Source organism: Nansenia antarctica, assembly GCF_963989245.1.
Source record: "Nansenia antarctica genome assembly, chromosome: 9".
NCBI lineage: Eukaryota > Metazoa > Chordata > Actinopteri > Argentiniformes > Microstomatidae > Nansenia > Nansenia antarctica.
In genome coordinates this window covers 21,293,464-21,315,263 of record NC_137679.1, presented here as the reverse complement: position 1 = coordinate 21,315,263, position 21,800 = coordinate 21,293,464, and the positions used below count along the sequence as shown (strand labels likewise).

At 44.2% G+C, this 21,800-nt stretch overlaps 2 protein-coding genes across 2 annotated transcripts; both read right to left on the bottom strand.

Moving 5' to 3' along the window:
- Positions 1 to 2,274: 2,274 nt before the first annotated feature.
- LOC308165791 (annexin A2-A-like) lies at positions 2,275 to 6,268 on the bottom strand (the record flags this gene model as incomplete). The annotated part of the gene is made up of 12 exons (XM_080539951.1): positions 2,275 to 2,452; positions 2,689 to 2,811; positions 3,036 to 3,094; positions 3,329 to 3,424; positions 3,559 to 3,652; positions 3,830 to 3,889; positions 4,027 to 4,106; positions 4,533 to 4,623; positions 4,954 to 5,067; positions 5,217 to 5,311; positions 5,739 to 5,829; positions 6,221 to 6,268. The coding sequence occupies 12 exons, from the start codon at positions 6,266 to 6,268 to the stop codon at positions 2,393 to 2,395; spliced, it is 1,011 nt and encodes a 336-aa protein (XP_080396077.1). The 3' UTR covers positions 2,275 to 2,392.
- Positions 6,269 to 9,082: 2,814 nt separating this feature from the next.
- On the bottom strand, positions 9,083 to 21,388 carry ice2 (interactor of little elongator complex ELL subunit 2; the record flags this gene model as incomplete). The annotated part of the gene is made up of 14 exons (XM_080539615.1): positions 9,083 to 9,355; positions 10,872 to 11,130; positions 12,204 to 12,254; positions 12,512 to 12,596; positions 14,715 to 14,844; positions 15,753 to 15,937; positions 16,118 to 17,030; positions 17,496 to 17,677; positions 18,001 to 18,160; positions 18,468 to 18,584; positions 18,742 to 18,876; positions 20,579 to 20,713; positions 20,924 to 21,260; positions 21,360 to 21,388. 14 exons carry the CDS (start codon positions 21,386 to 21,388, stop codon positions 9,083 to 9,085), a joined length of 2,991 nt encoding a protein of 996 aa, XP_080395741.1.
- Between the last annotated feature and the right edge of the window lie 412 nt (positions 21,389 to 21,800).

Sequence of the window (21,800 nt, the reverse complement as noted above, 5' to 3'; positions counted from 1 at the left end):
GCCTCTCGCTGTGCCTCTGCCTGGCCCCTGTGGAGAGAGGAGAGGGCTGCTACACATGCAGCTCTCTCCCTAACTGGGGCAAAATGGTGGGAGGAATGTAGGCTCTCTCTCTCTCTTTCTCTCTCACTTCCTCTATCTCCACCTTTGAACCGAGCCACACCCTGGTCTGGGTTTAAACACATGTGAACAGTACCTGACCTGACCTGACCTGACCTGACCTGACCTGAGGTGAGGTGACTTCACTTCGCTACTTTAACAACAATGTCAAAGCAAAAAAGAAAACATCCTGTGATGACAATGCTGTGATTTCTTTATCTCAAGATGATCAAAGCATAGATTATTATTATATAATTATATCATTATATGAATTTATTATTATTATTATTATTATTATTATAATATAACAATATGATTATTTTGGAGATACATCTCACTTATGTAGATGTTATCACATTAGAGTATTTTGAGTGTGTTTCAGAGGGCTAGTCATTTGACTTCACTCGTTATGTTAATGGTCCACCTCCACTCTCCCTCGCTGCATGCCCTGTGTTTGACATTCATGGGGTTAAAGTCCCTCTCTGAATGATGAAGTGCCCGTGTTTGGGACAGTAAATTGCATCGTTTCAATTGAGGAGAGCGTTCCCCTTGGGTTTGGTGGAGGTCCCCATGGGCTGGCCTTCAACAGAACAGCATGTTGTACATCCACATAAAAAGGGAGAAATATGGGAGGTACTCTCCTCTTTATGATGCAGAAATTAATCTGTCACCGTATCTGCACATAAATCTCAACCCCTTGCTGTGCAAAATACTGTTTTACCTTACTTTACACTATATTTTTTATTTTATCGGCAATAAACATAAAACATCACAAAGGGGTAATGTTCTCATCAATATTATTACAAAATGACCATAAATCTAAAGGCGTATGCTGTTTTGAAGAAATCTCTCCTCATCGAATGTACCAGACAGTGCATGGGAGAACAGAAATGACACTAGCACTATTGCGCATCTTTGAAAGAAGAACAATTCAATAATGATACAAGCTGCCAGTTTACTATGACAACAATTCGGATGGTTTTCATTTTCATAATGTTATCTGTATGTTACATATGTTGTCTGTATGTGTGCAATTTCATTATGACTCATCAATAACATCTATAATCAAATGTTGTCCTGTTATTAGAGTAAGAAGACATTACACCAGAAGTTATTACACATATCCTAATGGAGGGATGGATAAACCATGGCCAGTGATCATCATTGGAGGGTGGTTGTTTACCTGTCTCTATCTACTGTGTGTGATTATTAGAGCTTCTCATCAGTCTCTCCAGCACAGAGCTTGTCTTTTGGGGCCGTTTTTGCTTGTACTCTTGTAGAAATGCCTTGTCAACACTGTGGCGGATCTTTCATCCTGAGAGACCACAAACTAACCAGAAGAAACAGACGGTATAGAAGCTTGTTTAGTAGTATGCAAATCATCTTTGCTGGAGGTTAAATTAACATTTTTAATTAAAATATTAGCGCCAAACAAACACAGCAAAACACACTAATGAATAAAGCCTCTTCAGTGGAAATAAAGGAAAGCTTATTTATATCCTGTATGAAATAATATCTAATTTATGCATGGGAATGGTCCTCTAACCAATTTTCTGGTTATTTTGACAGTAGGGTTTAATTCAGAAGCAATTAGATAAACTCTTCAAGGTTAGCCAAGTATTCATTGAGTATACTCGCTCAAATTAAACTACCTTTCGTTCTCTGTGCAAGTCATCTATATTCAGCCTAAATCTGGATTATGACTTTTTATCTACTCCCCAGTTGAAACTTTTTCTTCTAATAATTAGGGAATAAGATGAGAAAAATGTATCTTATGATAACATATTTAATTTTATTAAAAAAGAAAAAAAAGAACAACATCAAAGCAAAGCCTCAGTAGGCATCAGATAGTCTCAGGCCATAAAACTGAGAGTAGCATTTTACACTACTCTAATGACCTCTAGTGGACAGCAAGATCAACTGCATATGAGTACACAGACTGCCTTCCTGCAAAACCTTTTGTAAATGGGTCATAAGGCGAAAAAATAAATAAAAATGATGAATGATTCAAAAGACAACTTTATTACTAGTTGGGTTTATTACAACGGTAAGCAGTGCTTCCATCATCTTCATATGTTGAAAATGTAGAATGAGGATATCCTTTAAAGGATACTGTCCAAATAATAATGTCCAAATTGACAGTATGAAAAAGGCCCTGGCTCTAAAGTTCCTGTGCAGTGCAGTACAGTAAGGTACAAAGGTTTGTGGTCCAGTAGCTACCAGTGATCCACCCTTCCAGCAGTGGACAATGGCCACCACATGGAGGGCCTCTAGGCAGTGAGGAGCCTGGTCGTATCTAGTCATCTCCCCCACACAGACCCAGTAAAGCCTTCTGGTAGTCTCCCTTGGTGTGCTCCTGGAGAGAGGGGGACAGACACAGGACAGTCAGGGAGGCTGCGTCGCAGGACCCTTTTAGACACAATAACAGAAGTGAGTAGGTGGTAGGTTCCAGTAAAGGCTGGTGGAGGTACAAATCAGAGGTGTTGCTTGATACCGTTCATCATTCCGTTCCATGCGTTACAATGAGCTCATCCTCTGATTTCTATCTCCACCAGCCTCCCCTGGTAGGCTCTGTATGGGTGTAGCACTTACAGCGATGGTCTGGTACAGAGATTTGCCGTTCTGTGTCTTGAACTCTGTGCGGATCTTCATGAGGTCCACCTCGCAGCGAGACACCATGATTCTGGTCACCACCTTCTCCTTCGCCCCTTTGCTCTGAGCAGAAAGAACACAAGACACAGCGCAGTAAGCAAGAGCTCTCCAAGCTTCACAGAGTTCTAAATGATGCAATCCTGGTGTAAGACGTTCAACATCAGTTCTCTCTATTCCTGAGAGAAACGTTGTACTTTCAGAAGTAGATGCAGTTTCTACATCTGTTCCCTGAAATAACGGTCCCCATAATTTCACCCGAAAACACAGGGAACGAGAAATATAATTACCTTCATGGCCTCGCTGAGTCTGTTGGCAAAGTACAGCTGTTTGTTTTCAAAGCACTGAACTGGAGGAAAGAGAGAGAGGGAGAGAGAGAGATACTTTTGAATAACCTGCTACATTTCCTCTTGTAGCCAAGGAGATGATTCTTGAAGAGTTATGGAGCACTAGGCTTATCGTTGCTCTCAGAACATTTATGCATTCATGCTCAGTCGATGAGAATCAATTCAAGCTCAGTTGACTGAAGGTGCCTTTCCTCTTGGAGAAGGAATAATGAGTCAGTAATGAACGGTCTATGTACCCAGGGTGAGGAAGGAGGCCTCTGTGTCTCCTTTCACCTCCTTGCGGATGCTCTCCTGCATGTCATAAGGGCTGTAGCTCTTGTATCTGTCAAACACTAGCACAGGAAAAGGTCTGTTAATCACCCACTGAGGTATCATTGATGATGTCATGAAATGTAAGTCTTTTCAAACAGAGAGATACTGTGCATGTCTTGGGAAACGTAAGATATGAGACGATGTACAGTAGTACCTTTCTGTAGATGGGGGACACTTCTTTCTGACATGATGGAGATCCAGGTTGCTACATCAGTTCCTTTCCTCTTGACTCCAGCGTCGTACAGGGCCTACAGAGAGGGGACACCATGAGCATACAGAACATGCACAATGCCCTACTTATAATGACATATAGTCCCAGTAGTGTTTATTACATCTTACAGATATTCCGAAAAAACAGAGGTCTCCGTAGACTAAATAGAGTGGTAGACTAAAAGACAGACACAACTATATGTCACTGTACTTACTCTAGCATCTTCATCAATCTTCTCATAGTCTACCACATTGGATGGGTCGGCCCTCTTTGCCTGTCAAGAAATAAACAATTGAATCACAACCATTGGCATTATTTAAAGTGTTTCATAACCAGGAATGATGTAGTGCTGTGTACAACCAAAATCGAATACCAAAGACAAAGACAACTGACACAGGGAACTGGTCTCACCTGTACCAGGGCCAGCAGTAGCTTAGCAAAGTCCCCAGAGGTGTCCCCAGCCACATCCTTCTCCAGATCCTTCTTGAACACTGTGGAGGACAACAGGAATCTCAAATATGTCAATATGTGTTGCAGTGAGAATTCCATCCCCCCATTTCTATGGTGCTACACAGTACTCAAGTTGTAAAAGAAAATCAGGGGGGATGGTGGATTTTATCATATGGGAACAATTTTAGCATCCCCACAGCGTCAACGACTTCAGTGTCAGTGACTTGGTAAAGATGCCATTGCATGTGTGCGTGCCCCCTCGCCCACAGTATTTTACTCAATATGCGCAAAACTAAATGTTGAAATAGCAGTAATACCACGTTCATTGACATAAGGGATGGAAAGGGGGATGGCAGTTTTAGAAGGGGGATGATTTTGACCGTTTTTATATCCCCCCTCAACTCGAGTGCTGGTGCTACAACTCAGTGGTGTCTCAGAGGACGGGTGAAAGCACAACTCAGACTTACACTCCTTGTAGACTGTTTTGATCTCCACCAGCTCTTGTTTGCTGCGAGAGCACACAATCTCAATCAGTGTCTCCTCATCTGTTCCCAAACCCTGCAAAGAGACATGGGTTACATTCTACCCCGCTTTACAGTAACAATAATGAACATTATGGCAGAAACACCACTACTACGCATATTCAGAAAGTGCCATATTTCATATTGCACATTTACAATAAGCTGCTGTAACTTTAGTACTGTATGTAATATTGTAATTCTAGTATTTAGTGGCCCATGTTAATCTGAATTGCACTTATGACATGCCACCAGGAGAGGGCATCATAGGCCTACCACAGTCCCCTATTGAACAGTGCTGAATGTTGAATCAGAGAGGACCTGTATGGGCATCTGAAGGGTTTTAAGGGTTCTGAAGGGTTTTCTTTACCTTAATGGAGCCTCTGACCTCTGTGGCGTCATACTGGGCAGTGCTCTTCATCAGCCCTAGGATCACTGACTCCAGTGAGCCAGACAGCGCCCCCTTCAGGGCCACTATCATGTCCTGAGAAGATCAGAGCATTAGACAGTCTAAACCAGGTAGGTACTGTAGTAACAGGTTTTCAGTTTTACAGGTTCATAGTTTTACAGGTTCTTCTTTTGGGATTTACATAGTGGTCAGACCATCATCGATCACTGGTGTGGATACCTTACCTTTTTGGCTCTTCTTTCATATGCAAATGCAATCTCTCGCCTCTGGGAGTAGGTCCGCTTGGTCAGGATATCAATGATGGTCTGTTCTTCCACCCCTGAGATGAAGTTACATTTCACTTTTGAATGAGATGTATGGAACATACATACAGTTGGAACATGCTCAAACTGACTATACCAGTCAGTAGACTATACCAGAGTTAACATGACATTGGGTACCAATGATGATTGTGAACTGGCATGTTTCTCTGTACCCCTGGAGCAGGGCAGTTTGATTTGGTAGGGGCGAAAGCTGCTGCCAGCTGTGAAGCGTTGCCATGGGAACATTCCTATTACAGTCTGAGGTTTTGCAGCCAGGAAGCTGACTCACAAATACCACTGCCTGCTTTGTGGCAACTCAGCTTTCACATTGACATTGCACCACCAAACTCTGCCTTCACTAGCCACGTTTCAGTTACACAAGGGAACAAACTACAAATATATATGTTGTTCACAAACTTATTTGGGATCTTAGACCTCTCTTACCCTTTGTCTTGATAGCGGTCTCTATTCTGGCAGCATCTTTGTCAGGGTCAAAATCAAACGCAGGAACTACAGTGGGGTACTTGGGTTCACACTGAGGATTTAAAAATGAGGAGAATGTCTTAATTCTGTGGTGTAGTGCTGAGGCACAAATGTGTACATTTCAAGCCTGCAAGCTGCGACACTTTAAATGAATGTGCAATAACACTATGTGCAATATGACAACCCTAGTCGTTTTATCTGTACAGTATAGTATAGTGGATAGTGTACATAGCCTTTATTTATGTAAACCAGCTCCTTTCCCTTCTTGTTTTTTTAGTTTTTTTTTTTTTCCTAGCACCAGGGGAGCCCCCCCTCCCAAATTTCGTTGTTTGGTACCTGTACTATAGCAATGACAATAAAGACCATTCATTCATTCATTCATTCATTCATTCATTCGAAATCATTCAGTATAAACATCAACAACAGTACTTTACTTTACTTACTCCGATATTGAGGGAAAGTTGACCAAGGAACTCAGATACCATTGCCATTTTTACTGTTCTGCAAAAGGGGTAAAAAACACTGTGGTCATTGTACCATTTTAGCAACTTGGGCATTTAACACATGAGACTGAGTCATGTTGTGTTGAAGTTCATGATAACCTTGTCACAGGGAGTTATTGTGCAATTGGCCATGCAAGGGTCATGCAAATGTTTGCGATGGGTAAGGATATTATTGCATTCTTAAGTACTCCCCCCCCCCCCAAAAAAAGGAAAAGTATTTTCCTTTAGTGACATTGATGGAATTACCCACCAGATATAATCTATACATCATTGCCTTACTTGCAATGATTACAGAGAAGAAGGCTCTAAGAAAAAAATGTTTGGTAAACTTCCTAACTGAAAGGCACACCCTGGAACAGCAGCAGGGGACAGAGAGCTCTGTGAGGTAAGTGAAGTGAATCAGTCTTTACCGTAGGTCTGTTCATACAGAGGCAACACACTACATTCTGTTCCTGTTACTTCTATGAAACATGCAAGAAAAAGGGAGTGTACACAATGACCAGTCTGTGAAGCTTAAATACCTTTATTCCCCCTCTAAAACCACGACTCTAGTTAGTTAGATAGTTTTACACATGTTTCAGTCTCTGGCTGTAGTCATTTCTTAGGTAAATATATTGAAATGAACCACAAGGACATTGGCAGCTTACCTGATTGAACAAAGCTGAGATGATGCACAGAATAACGCCGGCTAGGAGGACTAGGATGGGTGTGGTGGTTAAATACCACAGGGGCGTAGCGATGGTCCTATAAAACTCAACCCTCATCTCCTCCTCTGACTCAGAGCCCCTCCTCTTCTAGACTCCCACACACGGAAAGCTGCCCGGCCCTGAATACAGCTCCACCCTGCCTCTGGTCTCCACCCTCTCTTACTTGAAGGCTTGGCTGCTTGCCCGAGCCACAGGGCTTACACACCGGCAGTTCCGAACGCCGGTTCGCGTTCGCGTCATACCTGTCAACATTGGGATTTGAAAATAAGGGATATTTCCCCAAAAATAAGGGATATCCCCCGCACGCCCCCAGGCCGTCCTCCCCCCCCACCGTCCACAAACCATACCCCTTCCATTTAGACAAGGGTAGACAGTCAATCCTAACATCACCACTAGACAACCATAGGATACCCCTTCCATTTAGACAAGGGTAGACAGTCAATCCTAACATCACCACTAGACAACCATAGGATACCTCTTACATTTAGACAAGGGTACACAGTCAATCAACCACCTGCTTCAGTGCAACAAGAATTGGGTTAACTAGTTCCTATGATTAAGTAAGTGACTACAGGTGATCAGAATCAGATACCTGGTTGAAAGTAAAATACTTTGAACATCCCTGCATATATATACATGAAAACACAAAAGGGCATATCAATTCAGCACATTTATTTATACATTACTTGACACCATGATGTCAATGGGAAAAGAGCGGCGCAATGCTACCAGCGATCATTTCAAAACGGAGATAACCGAGGCTGCGTTCGTAAATACGCTCTGGAAATCTGATCACCACTCATGGAATGTCTCTTGTCCAATCAAATTACTTGGTCCCTTTATGACGTTGCACCTAGTGTGCGTTCCGGCGCTCTCAGAGCAAAATTACGAACGCAGCCCAAGAAACGAGCGGAAACAAGTCAACTCCGATATGGATATAACGATTGTGCGCATGCACTAACAATTAAGTGTTAAATTATATTATATTATAGGTTAAAAATACGGGAGATTTACGGGAAAATATTAAAACGGGAGCACAGCGGGAAAGAAAGGTAAAATACTGGAGAATCCCGGGAAAAACGGGAGGGTTGGACAGGTATGGTTCGCGTGCCGAAACCTCCGAACGTTGGCGCTGTCTGGCGAACGAGCCACGAACGATACACTGGTATGAACGCGGGCTCGTTCGCCAGACAGCGCCAACGTTCGGAGGTTTCGGCACGCGAACGCGAACCGGCGTTCGGAAGTGCCGGTGTGAAAGAGGCCTGTGTGAGGTGGCTTGAGGTCCATTATGTGGCAAAGAACAGTTGCAGAATTTGAGAATGCATTACATGTGCCTGAGTGGGCTCAAATTGAGGCTTATTCAAGGGAAGACTAATATAAAGTTCTAGAATGCACATCTTATCTTCACTGGTGAGAAATATGACGTGATTATGATGGACAGGAGGACTGTGAACATCTATTGCCAGAAGCTTCTTCTCTTTCTCCAAGGGTAAGGAGTACAAAATCAGCTCTGTTGAAGTTGTCCCACTGATTCTATTAAAAGCTACGTATGACGGAGCTGTGAGCCTTCAGAACACTAACTATACATGAAGATCATGAAGATGAACTATACATGAAGATCATCATGAAGTTCAGTGACGTTGTGACAGGATCAGCCGATGCCCCTCACATGAAAAGGAGTTTCTGGACATCAGGAACATTATACTGAAATGTTCAACAAACAAATATTCTCATTGGCCTCTGTGTCTCTAACTCACTCTCCCACCCACATTTATCCACCTATGGAATTAACTTCAAAATCTTGTGTTAGCATCATCACAGCTGATGAGATTGCCAGGGTTGCCTTCACAGTTCAGAAAGCGGTGATATCTTTATTCAATATTGACATTTATATACACACACAAAGTATGAAATACAAAGAGCTAACACAAGCTCAGTAAGTGCAACAAACTCAAGTGCTTTAGTATTTACATTCAAGTAAACAGATGACAGTGCTGCTGTACAGGAGATACAGAATAACATATTCTATTGATTGGCTCCTCTTCGTCATCTTCCTCTCCTCCTGACTGCTCCACCCCTGCTTCTATAAAGGGTTCTATTGGCTGGGCTTTTCAGCGGCCCGTTGAATATGCTTCTGGATCCACTTCTCACGCCTCTTGGCACGCTGGCCTTTGTTCTTCTTCTTCTTCCCCTGGCCTCCCCCGGCCCCTCCCTTCCCTGGGCCCTGGCCTCCCCCGGCCCCTCCCTTCCCTGGGCCCTGGCCTCCCCCGGCCCCTCCCTTCCCTGGGCCCTGGCCTCCCCCGGCCCCTCCCTTCCCTGGGCCCTTGCCTCCCCCGGCCCCTCCCTTCCCTGGGCCCTTGCGTCCTGCCTGTGAGGAGACAGAGAAGAGGGGGGAACAAAACGAAAACAAATATGAGAATGGAGTGTGTCTAAATGTACACACACAACAGATTTGAGGAACATGCAAGATTTAAAAAAAAACAAAAAATACACAACTCTGATGTGAAGTGAATTTGGAGTGCTCAGACTCTTGAATAAACAGTGGACAAGCAAGAAATCATACTTTCGATAATAATAACTGTTTTATTGCCATACTATCAACTTGTCAGTCAATTGTTGAAATTTGGGGCTCGAGGCAAGGGTTCAGCCATAGAGGGCGACCCTGGATCAATTAGGGGTTCAGTGCCTTGCTCAAGGACACCTCGACACGTGGATCCACAGCCTGGATACGAACTGCCGAACTGCAGACCTTGCGATCATTAGGCGCCGGCTCTACCTCCTGAGCCACTGATATTGTCAAAACTAACTTGGTAGTAATATCAAGGGGATTGACTGACTATCCATCCCTCCTTGGCACAGCTGACCCTGTAATACAGACATACCCTCTAATACTGTAGAACTGTAACACAGACATATACCCTCTAATACTGTACAACTGTAACACAGTATTGCTCCAGGGGCTTGACTCTTCACAGTCCTGACCAGTACTGAGAGGTAAAGTGAGGTTATGACAGAGAGCACGGAGGGCTTGTAGCAGCAGACGTCCCTGAGGGTGTTTCAGACAACTCTTTGAAGAATGTTCCAGATTACACAATGAAGATAGCTACCCTCCTTTGCTGTTGATATTCTAGGAATAAATACTTACACTACCAGTTATTTTCTCTAATGTTCCTCTCTTCTTAGTTTTGGGACCTAGATGCAGAAATGAGTGGCTGTGGTACCTAAGAGACCATTAACATGTCAGGGTGTCTTTGTCTCAGAGCAGGGGATTGTGGGATGTCAGAAGCTGGTCTGTCAGGGGTAGAGGGGAGTATTTACCATGGCTGTACGTCTGTCTGCACGACTGTGTGGGAGGGAAAGGGTGTGGACTCCCCAGACATCACTCACCTTTAGACACACAGTACCTATCCCGTGACAGCATGGGTGGGTTTCATCTGAACACTATAACTTACAGTTTGAAAAACGCAAATCGCACGGCGCCATAGCTACCGTCTCTGACGCATTATTCACATGCTGAATAACGTTGTAGGACAACATTCTATTCAAATACACCTTACCTTTAGACATACAGTACCTAACCCTTGACAGCATGGGTGGGTTTCATCTGAACACTATAACTTAAAGTTTGAAAAACGCAAATCGCACGGCGCCATAGCTACCGTCTCCGACGCATGATTCACATGCCGAATAACGTTGTAGGACAACATTCTATTCAAATATACCGTACGTTTAGACATACATTACCTATCCCGTGACAGCATGGGTGGGTTTCATCTGAACATTTACAGTTTGAAAATGCAAATCACACATAGCTACCGTCTCTGACGCATGATTCACATGCCGAATAACGTTGTAGGACAACATTCTATTCAAATCCACCTTACCTTCTGAGCGTGCTGGAGGTCTCTTGGGGGGAAGGTGCAGGGAACGCGACCGTGCTTCTGGTGGAAGGGCAGGACGACAGCCGGGTCGACAGGCACCCAGGGCAGCAGGCCGAGGGCGGGGGGCTGGGGCACGGCGCTGTGGGCCTGCTGCAGGTCGTATACCCCGACGCTCACCCTCGGGTTCCCATCTGCTGCTTTAAGGATGGTCACAAATGGGTCTCCTGCTTTGTGGCGTAACATGTAGTGGCCCTCTTCTAGCCTGCGAGCGCACACACACACACACACACACACACACACACACACACACACACACACAATATGTCCAAATACTTCAAAACAACATTCCACCTGGTGAAGCATGTTATGCTATCTCTCACTGTGAGTGTTAGACATGTTTGTCTAAGGGTGGGTACCCTGAAACATGTCTAACACTGAGAGATTGAATGAGAGTGAGAGAAAGAAAGGGAGAGATAGAGGGAGTGAGGGAGGGGGAAAAAAAGAGAAAACACAGAGGAATGCCGGTGCGTGCCAAGTGTTGATTTGTAAAAACCAGTAAGTGACAGATCCATTGTGCCCAGATTGCGCTGTAGATTGTGTAACTTGCTCTCTCTAACACAAACACAGGCTGGCAGAATGTCCTGGCCTGGAGCTCAGAGACGGGATGAGAGATGCAGTGATGCAAGCACACCACTATGCCAAAGTGGGAGTGTGAGGACGAGACATGCCCAGATATAGCCATCATAATAATAATAATAATAATTCATTAAATTGATATAGTGCTTTTCCGAGGCTCAAAGACGCTGACAATATGGGAGAAACGGAAAACACAGAAACAAGCAACAGATAACATGGAACACAGAGTTAGCGAACGGGGAGGGTTAGGGTTAGGGTTAGGGATAGGGGAGATGGTTAGGGGTAGGGGAGGCTGTATGCATGTCAGGGGGGGAGGGGGGGTGGCAGGGTTGGGGGAGATGGCTAGGGGTAGGGGAGGCTGTAAGCATGGGAGAACAGGTAGGTTTTGAGGTGGGATTTAAAAGTGAGGAGTGAGGGTGAGTCTCTGAGTGGTTGAGGGAGAGAGTTCCAGAGGCGGGGTGCAGCTCGTGAAAAGGCACGGTGACCGAAGCCATCCAAAAACAAAACAGACTTGCCACCGCCCTCTCACCGCCCTCTCACCGCCCTCTCACCACCCTCTCACCACCCTCTCACCTGGAACAGTTGGATTACCATTCCAAACGGTGTATCATATTGCAGCTTATTAGAAAGAAGGTATTAGACTGAGGGTTGAATCATTCACAGGAAAGAGTTCGGCTAAAACAACGAGAGTCATCTCACCCGGTCATTTTTTTCAGCAAATGATGCAGTATGTTGAGTGATTTGGACGGCCTGCAGATAGTACAGAGAAGAGACAGTCGCCACGTTAGATGCCATCACAGCTTTGCCCTGAATTAAGTCAAACATTTAACAATGGACAGACTTTGACGACGTCACTGATTTTGATAGTGATGATCAAAAGGACCAATGAGGAAACAGACGCAGCCAAGGACGGGACGTTGGCAAATAGATGATTAGGTCACATGCATCTTAGCTGAGACGGCGAACTTTGAGATACAACACTGTCCATGAGGAGACAGAGAACTCACTTGAAGTCACAGGATGCGTTCTGTTTCCAGTCTGCTGGTAGCTTCCGTAGCAATGCTACGTTTGATGTGTGGGCATTGATGTGACCTGGAGAGATGTAGATACAGAGATTGATAGAGAGATAGAGATAGAGGTAGGGAGCGAGCGGGGGGGGGGCAGAGACAGAGATAATGAGCTTCTACATCAAGAGCTATGAGATCTATCAGCACGCCTCCATGGCCACTACTAATGAAGCCAGAGATGAACACAGATTTCCAGAGACGAGGAGTTGACTTTGGCATCTCCCTTCTCTCCTTTCTGCAGCAATGAGCAGCTCCCACTCACCCCTGCCTCTGCTTCTCATGGTTATATAAAGAATGTGCTCCTTAAAGGCATCCTCTTTCTATACAGGGTCTCATTCACATGACTTTAACAAGTTAAAACAAGTCTTTGATTAGGAGAAACAACGGACATGCTTGTTGAGGCTTGCTGAATGAGGTCATCAAGTGGGCGATACCCTTCAGAAGTGTCTTTAACCATGTCACGACCGCACACAAACCCAAAGGTTCCTCTCTGCATCGTGTTTATTATCGTACGTACAAACAACCTGCGTTCTGATGGGACCGACTGATAGAGATGCAGTGTTGTTTGTAGTTGTAACACTGTTCTTCTCTATACACTCTTAAGCCTCTGATCTCTCTCCAGCGCAGAGGGCATTTCCAGCTCTGTCTTATTTAGCCTCAGGGTTCTGAGTTCACACCTTCTGAAACATCACATTCAAGCACCTTTCAAGGACTTTCAAGACTCAATTCCCTCAAATTCAAGGACCCAACACGGCATAGTTTGAGACAGATCTAGATGAGAATTTCTATAATAGGAACTATCCGCTCACAGACAACAATTAAAAAAGAGAGGCTTGAATGTGTGAACACTAGATGGTCTCTTGCCTTCTCTACCACAGCACAGCAAAACAATATATTATGAAATACGTGTAAAGTTAAGCAAGAGACTTTTTTACTAGTTGACGAGCTAAGTAAAACATTTTTTCATATATATATATATATATATATATATATTTTAGAGAGAGAGAGGGGGGAATTCAAGCACTTTCAATGACCCATGTCTATTTTCAAAAACCTTGATTTTTTGGTCTCAAATTCACAAACTTTCAAGGATTTCAAGGACCCGTGGGAACCCTGTATTGAGCCTCACTCCTGGTCCTGAAGTCTATCAAACAAAGGGACAATGCAGACTCATTCAAATCAGTCTGGGATGGGCCTTTCGGATATGGGGTGAAGTTGGCTACGTACCGCTATCAATAATAGTCTGTTAAACTAACAAGGCTTCAGACCCAAGAAAAATACCCTCTCTTTCTTAACACTTGTAATTCAATCAGAAACTGAGATAAGAGTGCAGGCAAGGACAACTCCTCCCTGCATTCTTTCAACAATGCATGCAAGACCAATATAGAAACATAACTAACCAGATTCAATGTGACACCTAAATCATCTTCTACAAAGTCACAACAAACAGTTGTTAAATAGTCTAGGTATGTCTAGGTAGTCTAGTATGATTCATGGGAATGCGGATGGATTCAATCAATAAATCAAAGGAGGAGAGGAGGGATCAATGAATCGGACCCGTAACACAGGCGCTCGCTAGTAAAAAAAACAAGGGTAGGGTGTGTCCCTCCACCCCAGATTCCAGAGCTAGAGATAACACAAACAATTTCTGGCCTCTCTCAGCTCTAGATGACGACATCGAGCATTCAGAGTCATTGAGGCCGAACACATCATTTGGGGCCGGATCTCTATGTTAGCTTCTGCCAAACCAACAATTATGGGCCTGTAGTCATGGCGACGGTGTCAACAAAACAGTCAGGAGTCCCAGGGTGGAGTGAGTCATCTTAGGGCTATCACGTTGGTCTGTGGGAGGAGCCTCCAGTGCCAGGGAATGTCTGCTGCTTAGAAGAAGTTATTTAATCTTAAAGACTTTTAAGTTAAGAACTTCAGTCTATTTAACCTGCAGCCATTCTCAGGTTCCCGGCAGGCAACAAAGGCATTGCACTGTTTTTGAGGCCATTTGGTTTAAAATTAGTCAGAACTTCAGTCACTGTCTGTGATTATCTAAAGGGTGGAATCTCACATAATCCCACATAATAACAACAATGGGAACATGACTGTGTTGGTTAGAGGAGAGTGGGTTGTCGTCATGGAGAAGTCTTACAGACGTAGGAGACGGTGCTGGAGTGAAGCAGTGTTTCAGCCCACAGCTGACAGGCCTCGTTCTTAGTCAGACACTCCACTCCATGGCACAGCTGGTACTCCATCTTGGCCAGAACATGGACAGGGACTATCTGTGAGGACCAGAACATACTGGAGGTCAAATGTTTTACACCACACAGTGATCAGCATGGAACAGATTCACATTGCACATTAGAAACAAAAAATGTCCCCCCCCCAAAAAAGTCTGGGGGCGAGATTATAATGATGATGATAATAATAATAATAATAATAATAATAATAATAATAATAATAATAATAATAATAATACATTAGACTTATATAGCGCTTTTCTAGACACTCAAAGACGCTTTACAAACTGAAAAGATTGAGTAGTAACAATAAAAAGAGACAAGAAATATATAGAGAAAGAAAGTATAGGGGTCTAATTAAGGTAGTGCTGGGGACACATGGGAAGGGGAGGGGGGAGAGGGTTAACTGGTGAAGGTTAGTAGGAAAGGGGAAAAAGAAAACTGTTGCTCCCCATCCAAGGTGCAGGAGCAATACGAGCAAAAACGAGCAAAAAGTGCAAAACTGAAAATATTCAAGCAATCCAGCTTGACTTTTTAAATGTTCTTTACTTTTGTATCGACGTTGAATCTGTGTGAATTATGACCAATCGTCTGTGTGATTTCTAACCGCTAGGGGGCGGACTACTCGACAAGCCCTTTTGGGCTTCTTTACCCTCCTGCACAAAATAAACCAAAACTAAAAGTATTGGAGGAGTGGAATTAAAACAGCTCCTTTATGGTTAAAGTGAGTCAGAAGCTTTGAGAGCTCTCCTGTTAAAACAGACACTCAAATGAATGGGGGGCACTCTAAGGGTTACACAGTGAGAAACAAATAATAATAATTAAAAAAAACATTCACAACATGACCACAGCAGGCTTCCATACCGCTGGAAGTTGTTTGTCTGTAGCAGGGGCCTCTGTCAGGACGTGGAACACATTCTTAGAGCCGTCTTGACAGCAGCCACACTGACCTTGTTGGCACTGGTTCCGGCGGGGCCGCTTCCCACCCTCCTGCTGTGGGCCAGGAGGACACTGCTGCACACCATGAGGAGCACGTCCTGCAGACTGTAGAGCTTGTAGAGCATGTTCCCCTCCTCCGGAGCCTCATAGTCCTGCTCATCCTCCGCACTCACCATCAGGTCCTCTGACAGGAGCCCTGGAGAGAGGAGGACATATTATAAATGTGTCACATACTGATGGCCTACACTTCCTCTACAATCACCATTCAACTCAGATGACAGATTCATTTCATTAGGAAAATACAATACAACCTCACATACTTGATCTGTATTTTTTTTTTTTATCATAAAGGGGGTAGCTTGTTATAAATACCAACTTTTTGGTTGGGACGTATTCAGGTTGTCTATGGATGAAGGTCCAGAGGGAGCAGCGAGATAGCGCTCCCTGTCCAGGTTCTCACTGCTCTCCAGGAACGAGGACACACAGTGCTTCACCAGTGACTGTGGGTGGGGATGTCCTGGGGTGAACACTGCTCGTGAGGGAGAGAGGAGCTCTGATTTGGCTGGGTTCTGGGCATGGCTGTGGGCAGGTTTCAGCATGGCTTTCTGCATGCGTAGGATCTGGCCAAGCTGGTCACAGTCCCCTGCTACTTTGCCGCTCCTGGCCACTCTCTTTGGAGTGGAAGCGGGGATCCGTCTGGTTCTGGCTTTCTGGGAGGAGGAGGGGGGGGACCTGGGGGTTTCTGGTATGGCTTCAGTGGAGGAGCTCTGGGGTTTGTCGGAGCTTGACAGGGTGGCCTCAGTCCGAGCCTGGGGTTTAGTCTTGGACAGCTTCCTGGTTGTTGGGGCTGGGGAGTCGTCGATCACAAGACGCTCGTCCTCTGAGTCCCCGGACAAGGCCGACATCTCCTCTGACTCCTGGACAGAGTCCTGTGTCAGCCTCTCGGCCTGCAGTGCAGCAGGGCTCTGAGGGACTTTCTGCTCACTCAAGTCCGTCTCTGTCGGCTTCTCTTTGGGCTCCTCCTCCATTTCTGTCCATGAAGAGTTCACCTCTTCGTTCTCCTGACTGCGCTTGGTCTTCTTAGCAGCAACAACAGTCCCTCTGGATTTCAGAAGCCAAGGTCCAGAGGTTCCGGGTTCTCTGCTTTGGACATTTGTGTTCTGTTCCGTCTTGTTCGTCGGTCTTTTAAGGGACTGGGTCGATTCTCCAAACGTCTCCAGGTCCGTTAAGTGGATTTCAAAATCCAGACCGGTGTTCTCAAAGGACACAAGGCTTCTTTGAGAGCTCTCCTGTTAAAACAGACACTCAAATGAATGGGGGGCACTCTATGGGGTTACACCTTTACTGCTCCTCCTACTACCCCCCAGCACTGCGTCTCCTGAGACACCCGCTTTTCCCCTTTACTGTGTCCCTTATGACTTCTACTGCCCCCCTTGTACTGTTTCTCTGTTCTCCAGTGTCTATCTATCTATCTATCTATATATATATATATATATATATATTAAAAAAACTTCCATCACTGAGACTGCCAATGGCCCAGGGCCTGAGCTAGATTACTCTTCCTGCGACTGGTGGATTGATGATTCACTTGCTTAGTCAAATGTATTGATTGTAAGTCGCTTTGGAATAAGGCGTCTGCTAAATGCCAAAAATGTAAAAATGTAAACTCTAAGGGTTATACAGTGAGAAACAAATAATAATAAAAAATAAAAAAACATTCACAAGATGTCTGCCATGACCACGGGCTTCCATACCACTGGAAGTTGTTTGTCTGTAGCAGGGGCCTCTGTCATGACGTGGAATACATTCTTAAAGCCGTCGTTCTTGATGGACAGCTTCAGGCTCTCCTCGTGGTAGAGGTGACTCCTCTCTCTCACAGTCATCTCTGTCTTCAGCAGGGGAGAGTCGACGTACACCGTCCTGCTCTGACTACTGCCTGGGGATTACGGAACATTTAATCTCACAAAATGATATCCATGAGAACTGCATGTTTATGGTCGATGAGGAATGAGGACGAGGTTCGCTGCTATATGGCATATCTAAAGTCTAAACAAGAATATTTGTGTGGTAGGCCAAATCTCACAGTAGTGTAATTACACCACCATGTGGCCATTCGGTGCCAATACATGCCGGTTCCTTGACATCAAAATCATAAGAACATAAGTATGTGTTTTCTTACTTAATGAATAGATAAACAATGCAGTTGCGAGATGGAGTGAATGAGGCGCTATCCTCTTTAATAACGTAGTGATGGCCTACCTTTCCCTGGGTTCATTTTCACCCTCACAGGCAGCTCCCAGGACTCACTGAACTCTGGGCCATGGTTGTTCAGCAGTCTGACCAGGGCGTCTTTGGTCAGGCACACATGGGGCTCATACCGGCCACACAGCTTCTCAGCATTACTGTCACTGCTGACCCCCTGCAAACAGACAGAACACACGTAAAGAAGTCAGCCAAGGAACATCTTATTCACCCTAGCCCTATTTTCTATCAGGTAATATACATTCTGTATTATCTTTTTAACATTCCTCAAACAAAGTAATACCTAAAATGATCATTACTAGACATAAACACTGCTTAGCAACTTCCTAGAAACATCAGTGTTTTTTTCTCTCCAAGGTGACGGATGGGTTTCTGCACCCTCCGGTGGGTTTGTGAGGAACACAGTATCATCTTTGTTCCTTGCTTCATGAAATAGTCATTAAAAAGGAAAGTAACATGCTCACAGTGTGTGTCTGCTTTGCTTTCTTAGCTGGGGGATGCTCTGACGAAACTCTCTCATAATCTGAGGGAAGTTGTGCATTATTAGGCAGCATCTTGTGGTCTGTAATCTCAACGTTGCCCTGTAGAAATAAAGGTTTAAAGTAGAGACAGAAAAAATACAATTTTGTATCTCAAGTATAAGTCATCTTCAATCCAAGACACAGGCAATACACTTCCCAGTGATTACTACTCTATGTTCTTTACCAATTCTTTATTGATGGTTAAAGTATCACTCACCATAGTCAGCAGCTGTTTCTCAAAGGTCAGGGAGAGGCCTGGGCTGAATGTGCCCCCTGTTAAACTGGTCATATCGTGGGTGAGGTAAAGCTGTGGATAGCTCTTCACATGTTCTAGGCAGGCTCCGAGATACTCCTGTAACAGAGAAGCTTGTGTAAATATCTCTGAACTACAGTTGAGGCCAAAATGATTAGCCCCCCCTTGTGAAATCAGACAAAACCCTTGATTTCTCCATGGAAATGACCATTAACAACAAGTGTTTATAGTGTATTTGTTTCCAAAATAATAAAGACAAAGAATAGTATATTTTATTGATGCGTTGAGTTGAAACAAGAAACGGCAAAAATGACACGTCCAAAATGATTAGCCCCCTGGCCATTAATAGTCAATAGTGCACTCTTTCTGAGCCACAACTGACAACAACCTCTTAGAGTAGTTCTTTACTAAGTTGGCACAGGTCTCTTGAGGGATTTTGGCCCATTCTTCTATTGCAAATTGTTCCAGCTGGTCCAAATTGTGTGGTTTCCGAGCATGGACAATCCACAGATTCTCAATAGAATTGAGATCTGGTCTCTGTGCGGACCACTCCAGGACCTTGGTTTCGGTGTCCTTAAGAAACTGTTGGACCAATTTTGATGTATGCTTTTGTCTTGTTGGAAGACCCAGCGACGACCTAAGCCTAAACTAAGAGCAGATTTCTTCATATTATCCCTCACAATTTCAACATAATTTTCTTTTTTCATGATGCCATGCACCCGAACAAGGCTCCCTGTGCCTGAGGCTGCAAAACAGCCCCACAGCATGATGCTCCCACCACCACGTTTAACTGTGGGAACTGTGTTCGTAGGGTTGAAGGCCTCTCCCTTTCTTCGCCAAACATAAGCAACATCCGATTTTTTTTTCGCGTGCACGCGCACGAAACGCGCACGCGCGCTCAAAACAACGACCTAATTTCAACCAAAACTAGAGGTAGGATGGCAACAAAACAAAAAAAAAAATACAGAATATAAACTTGTGATACCGGTTTCCATCCATCAGCTCTGAAGGTTTACGTTACTCACGCATCCAATGTCCTTCCAAACGAGCAGTCTTGGCTCCGTCTCAAACACAACAGGAAAAGTATGTCCAACTTGGCGAACGTTTCCCAGTGTTTCCAACTTGCGCGAGTTCTTCAATTTGCGACAGTTTTTCAGCAGGGATGGTTGAGTCTGCACGGTTCTCATGCCGGTTCACATTTAGACCAATCAGGAGTAGCCCTTGTGTCACGTCGTCAACTGAATGTTTAATGTCATTAATCTGATTTTGGATCAGCGGTTAGAGAGAGATGGGCGTGGATTTAGGTGCACTTATAGTCAACATCCATTATAGCGCTGATCTAGGATCAGATATATTTTAATCAGCAAAAATGTTCAGAGGTGGATATTATTATAAAACATTTTTTTGGGTGGACTGAATCAATTTGTGGCGGAGGAAATTCATTCGTGGCGGCCCGCCACCAATAAATGCATATAGAGGAAACACTGCAGGTGTTGTTAGGAAGCCAATTGACTGTACAGGTGTGGTTTGAAAGCAAAAATTCACATGGGGGCTAATATTTTTGACCACCCCATTTTGCACTATATTTGATATAAAGCAAGCCTGTACCAAAAGCTACTAAATAGCACTGGTGAATGTTTGATTATATCACGTTTTATCAATGCTTCAAACGTTGGGACGAATTTTAGGAAAATGTTCCATAATACCTGGAGGGCTAATCATTTTGGCCTCAACTGTACAACAGCTACACAGGTATCTCCACGGCAGGGGGATGAAGGACTGCAGTGTAGTGTAGAAGTACCTCTGAATACCGCACTGCTCCCTGGGATACGTAGTTGTAATCCTCTGCACACATCCTGGCCACCTCCTGCAGGTACCTCATGAACTCCGACATCTCACTGTTCACACGCTGCTGCAAACTCTGCTGCTGCAAACTCTGCCAGAAATGTATGTCACATGTGACCACTCTAACCACGATGTATGGAAATCCACGTTCTACGACTGTCAAGACCATGTTGAAAATTATGACAGGGTGTGCTGTGAGGCAGGAGACATGTATGTATGGAAAAAAATCTTAAAAGAGAAGACAGGTGACAACTGCATAGCTTGCAGAATGGTGTTCATATTAATAAGACAGCATAGGTACCTGAGGAGGCTGTTTGGCTTGTTTACTTGTCAGCACACGCAGATATATCAGCTGCTCTTTGCTAGTGAGACTTGACACACAGGGGAAAGGCACTCTAGGTTCAGGGTAAAGGTCTGACGCATGGCAGTGGCTGTCTGTGTCCTCAGCAGTAGCACTCTGGGTGTCATTGAGGTTGTCCTTACTGTCAGAGCAACGATCTTCAGTGTCATGGCTGTCCAAACAGCCACTCTTCTTGTTATCCCTGATGTTGTCATTGCCTTTGGACTTGTTCTCTGTAGAAGGAGGGGGTTCTGATTTTTTCTTAGATTTGTCCTTAGGTTCATCCTTCACTGTGGAACTGGAAACGGTGGCAACTTCATTAGCTTCTTAATAAAAACTCAACTTAACCATTTGACAGTAAAAAGTAAAAACAAAAAACAGCTAATATACACTGTACCTTTGAGCAATAGCAAAGAGTTCGTCCATTGTAGGTGCCAGTGAGAATTTATCATAGACATCTCTAGTGAAGAATGGAGTGTCATCACTAGATGGAATATCTTCCCTGAGATAAGAAAATATAACATCTGATTTCATGCAAATTTAGCAGCTAACGACACACATGTTAGTTCAAAGCATGATTTATCACGGTAACAACAAGCTAACAACAAGCTAACAAGTGACACCATAAGTGACCACCAGTAAGTACGCCAGGGAAAACAGTAAAATATGATATATTTTCAAATACACACCTACAAGTCTAGCTACAGAAGATACAGTACCATGGGTAATGGAGCTATAGCCAACTAAACTGTCTGGCAGAACTATTTATATGAAACACGACTCACCATATCAGCTCCATAAGTACCGCTGTTTTATGTCCCTTTATAACATACGCTTA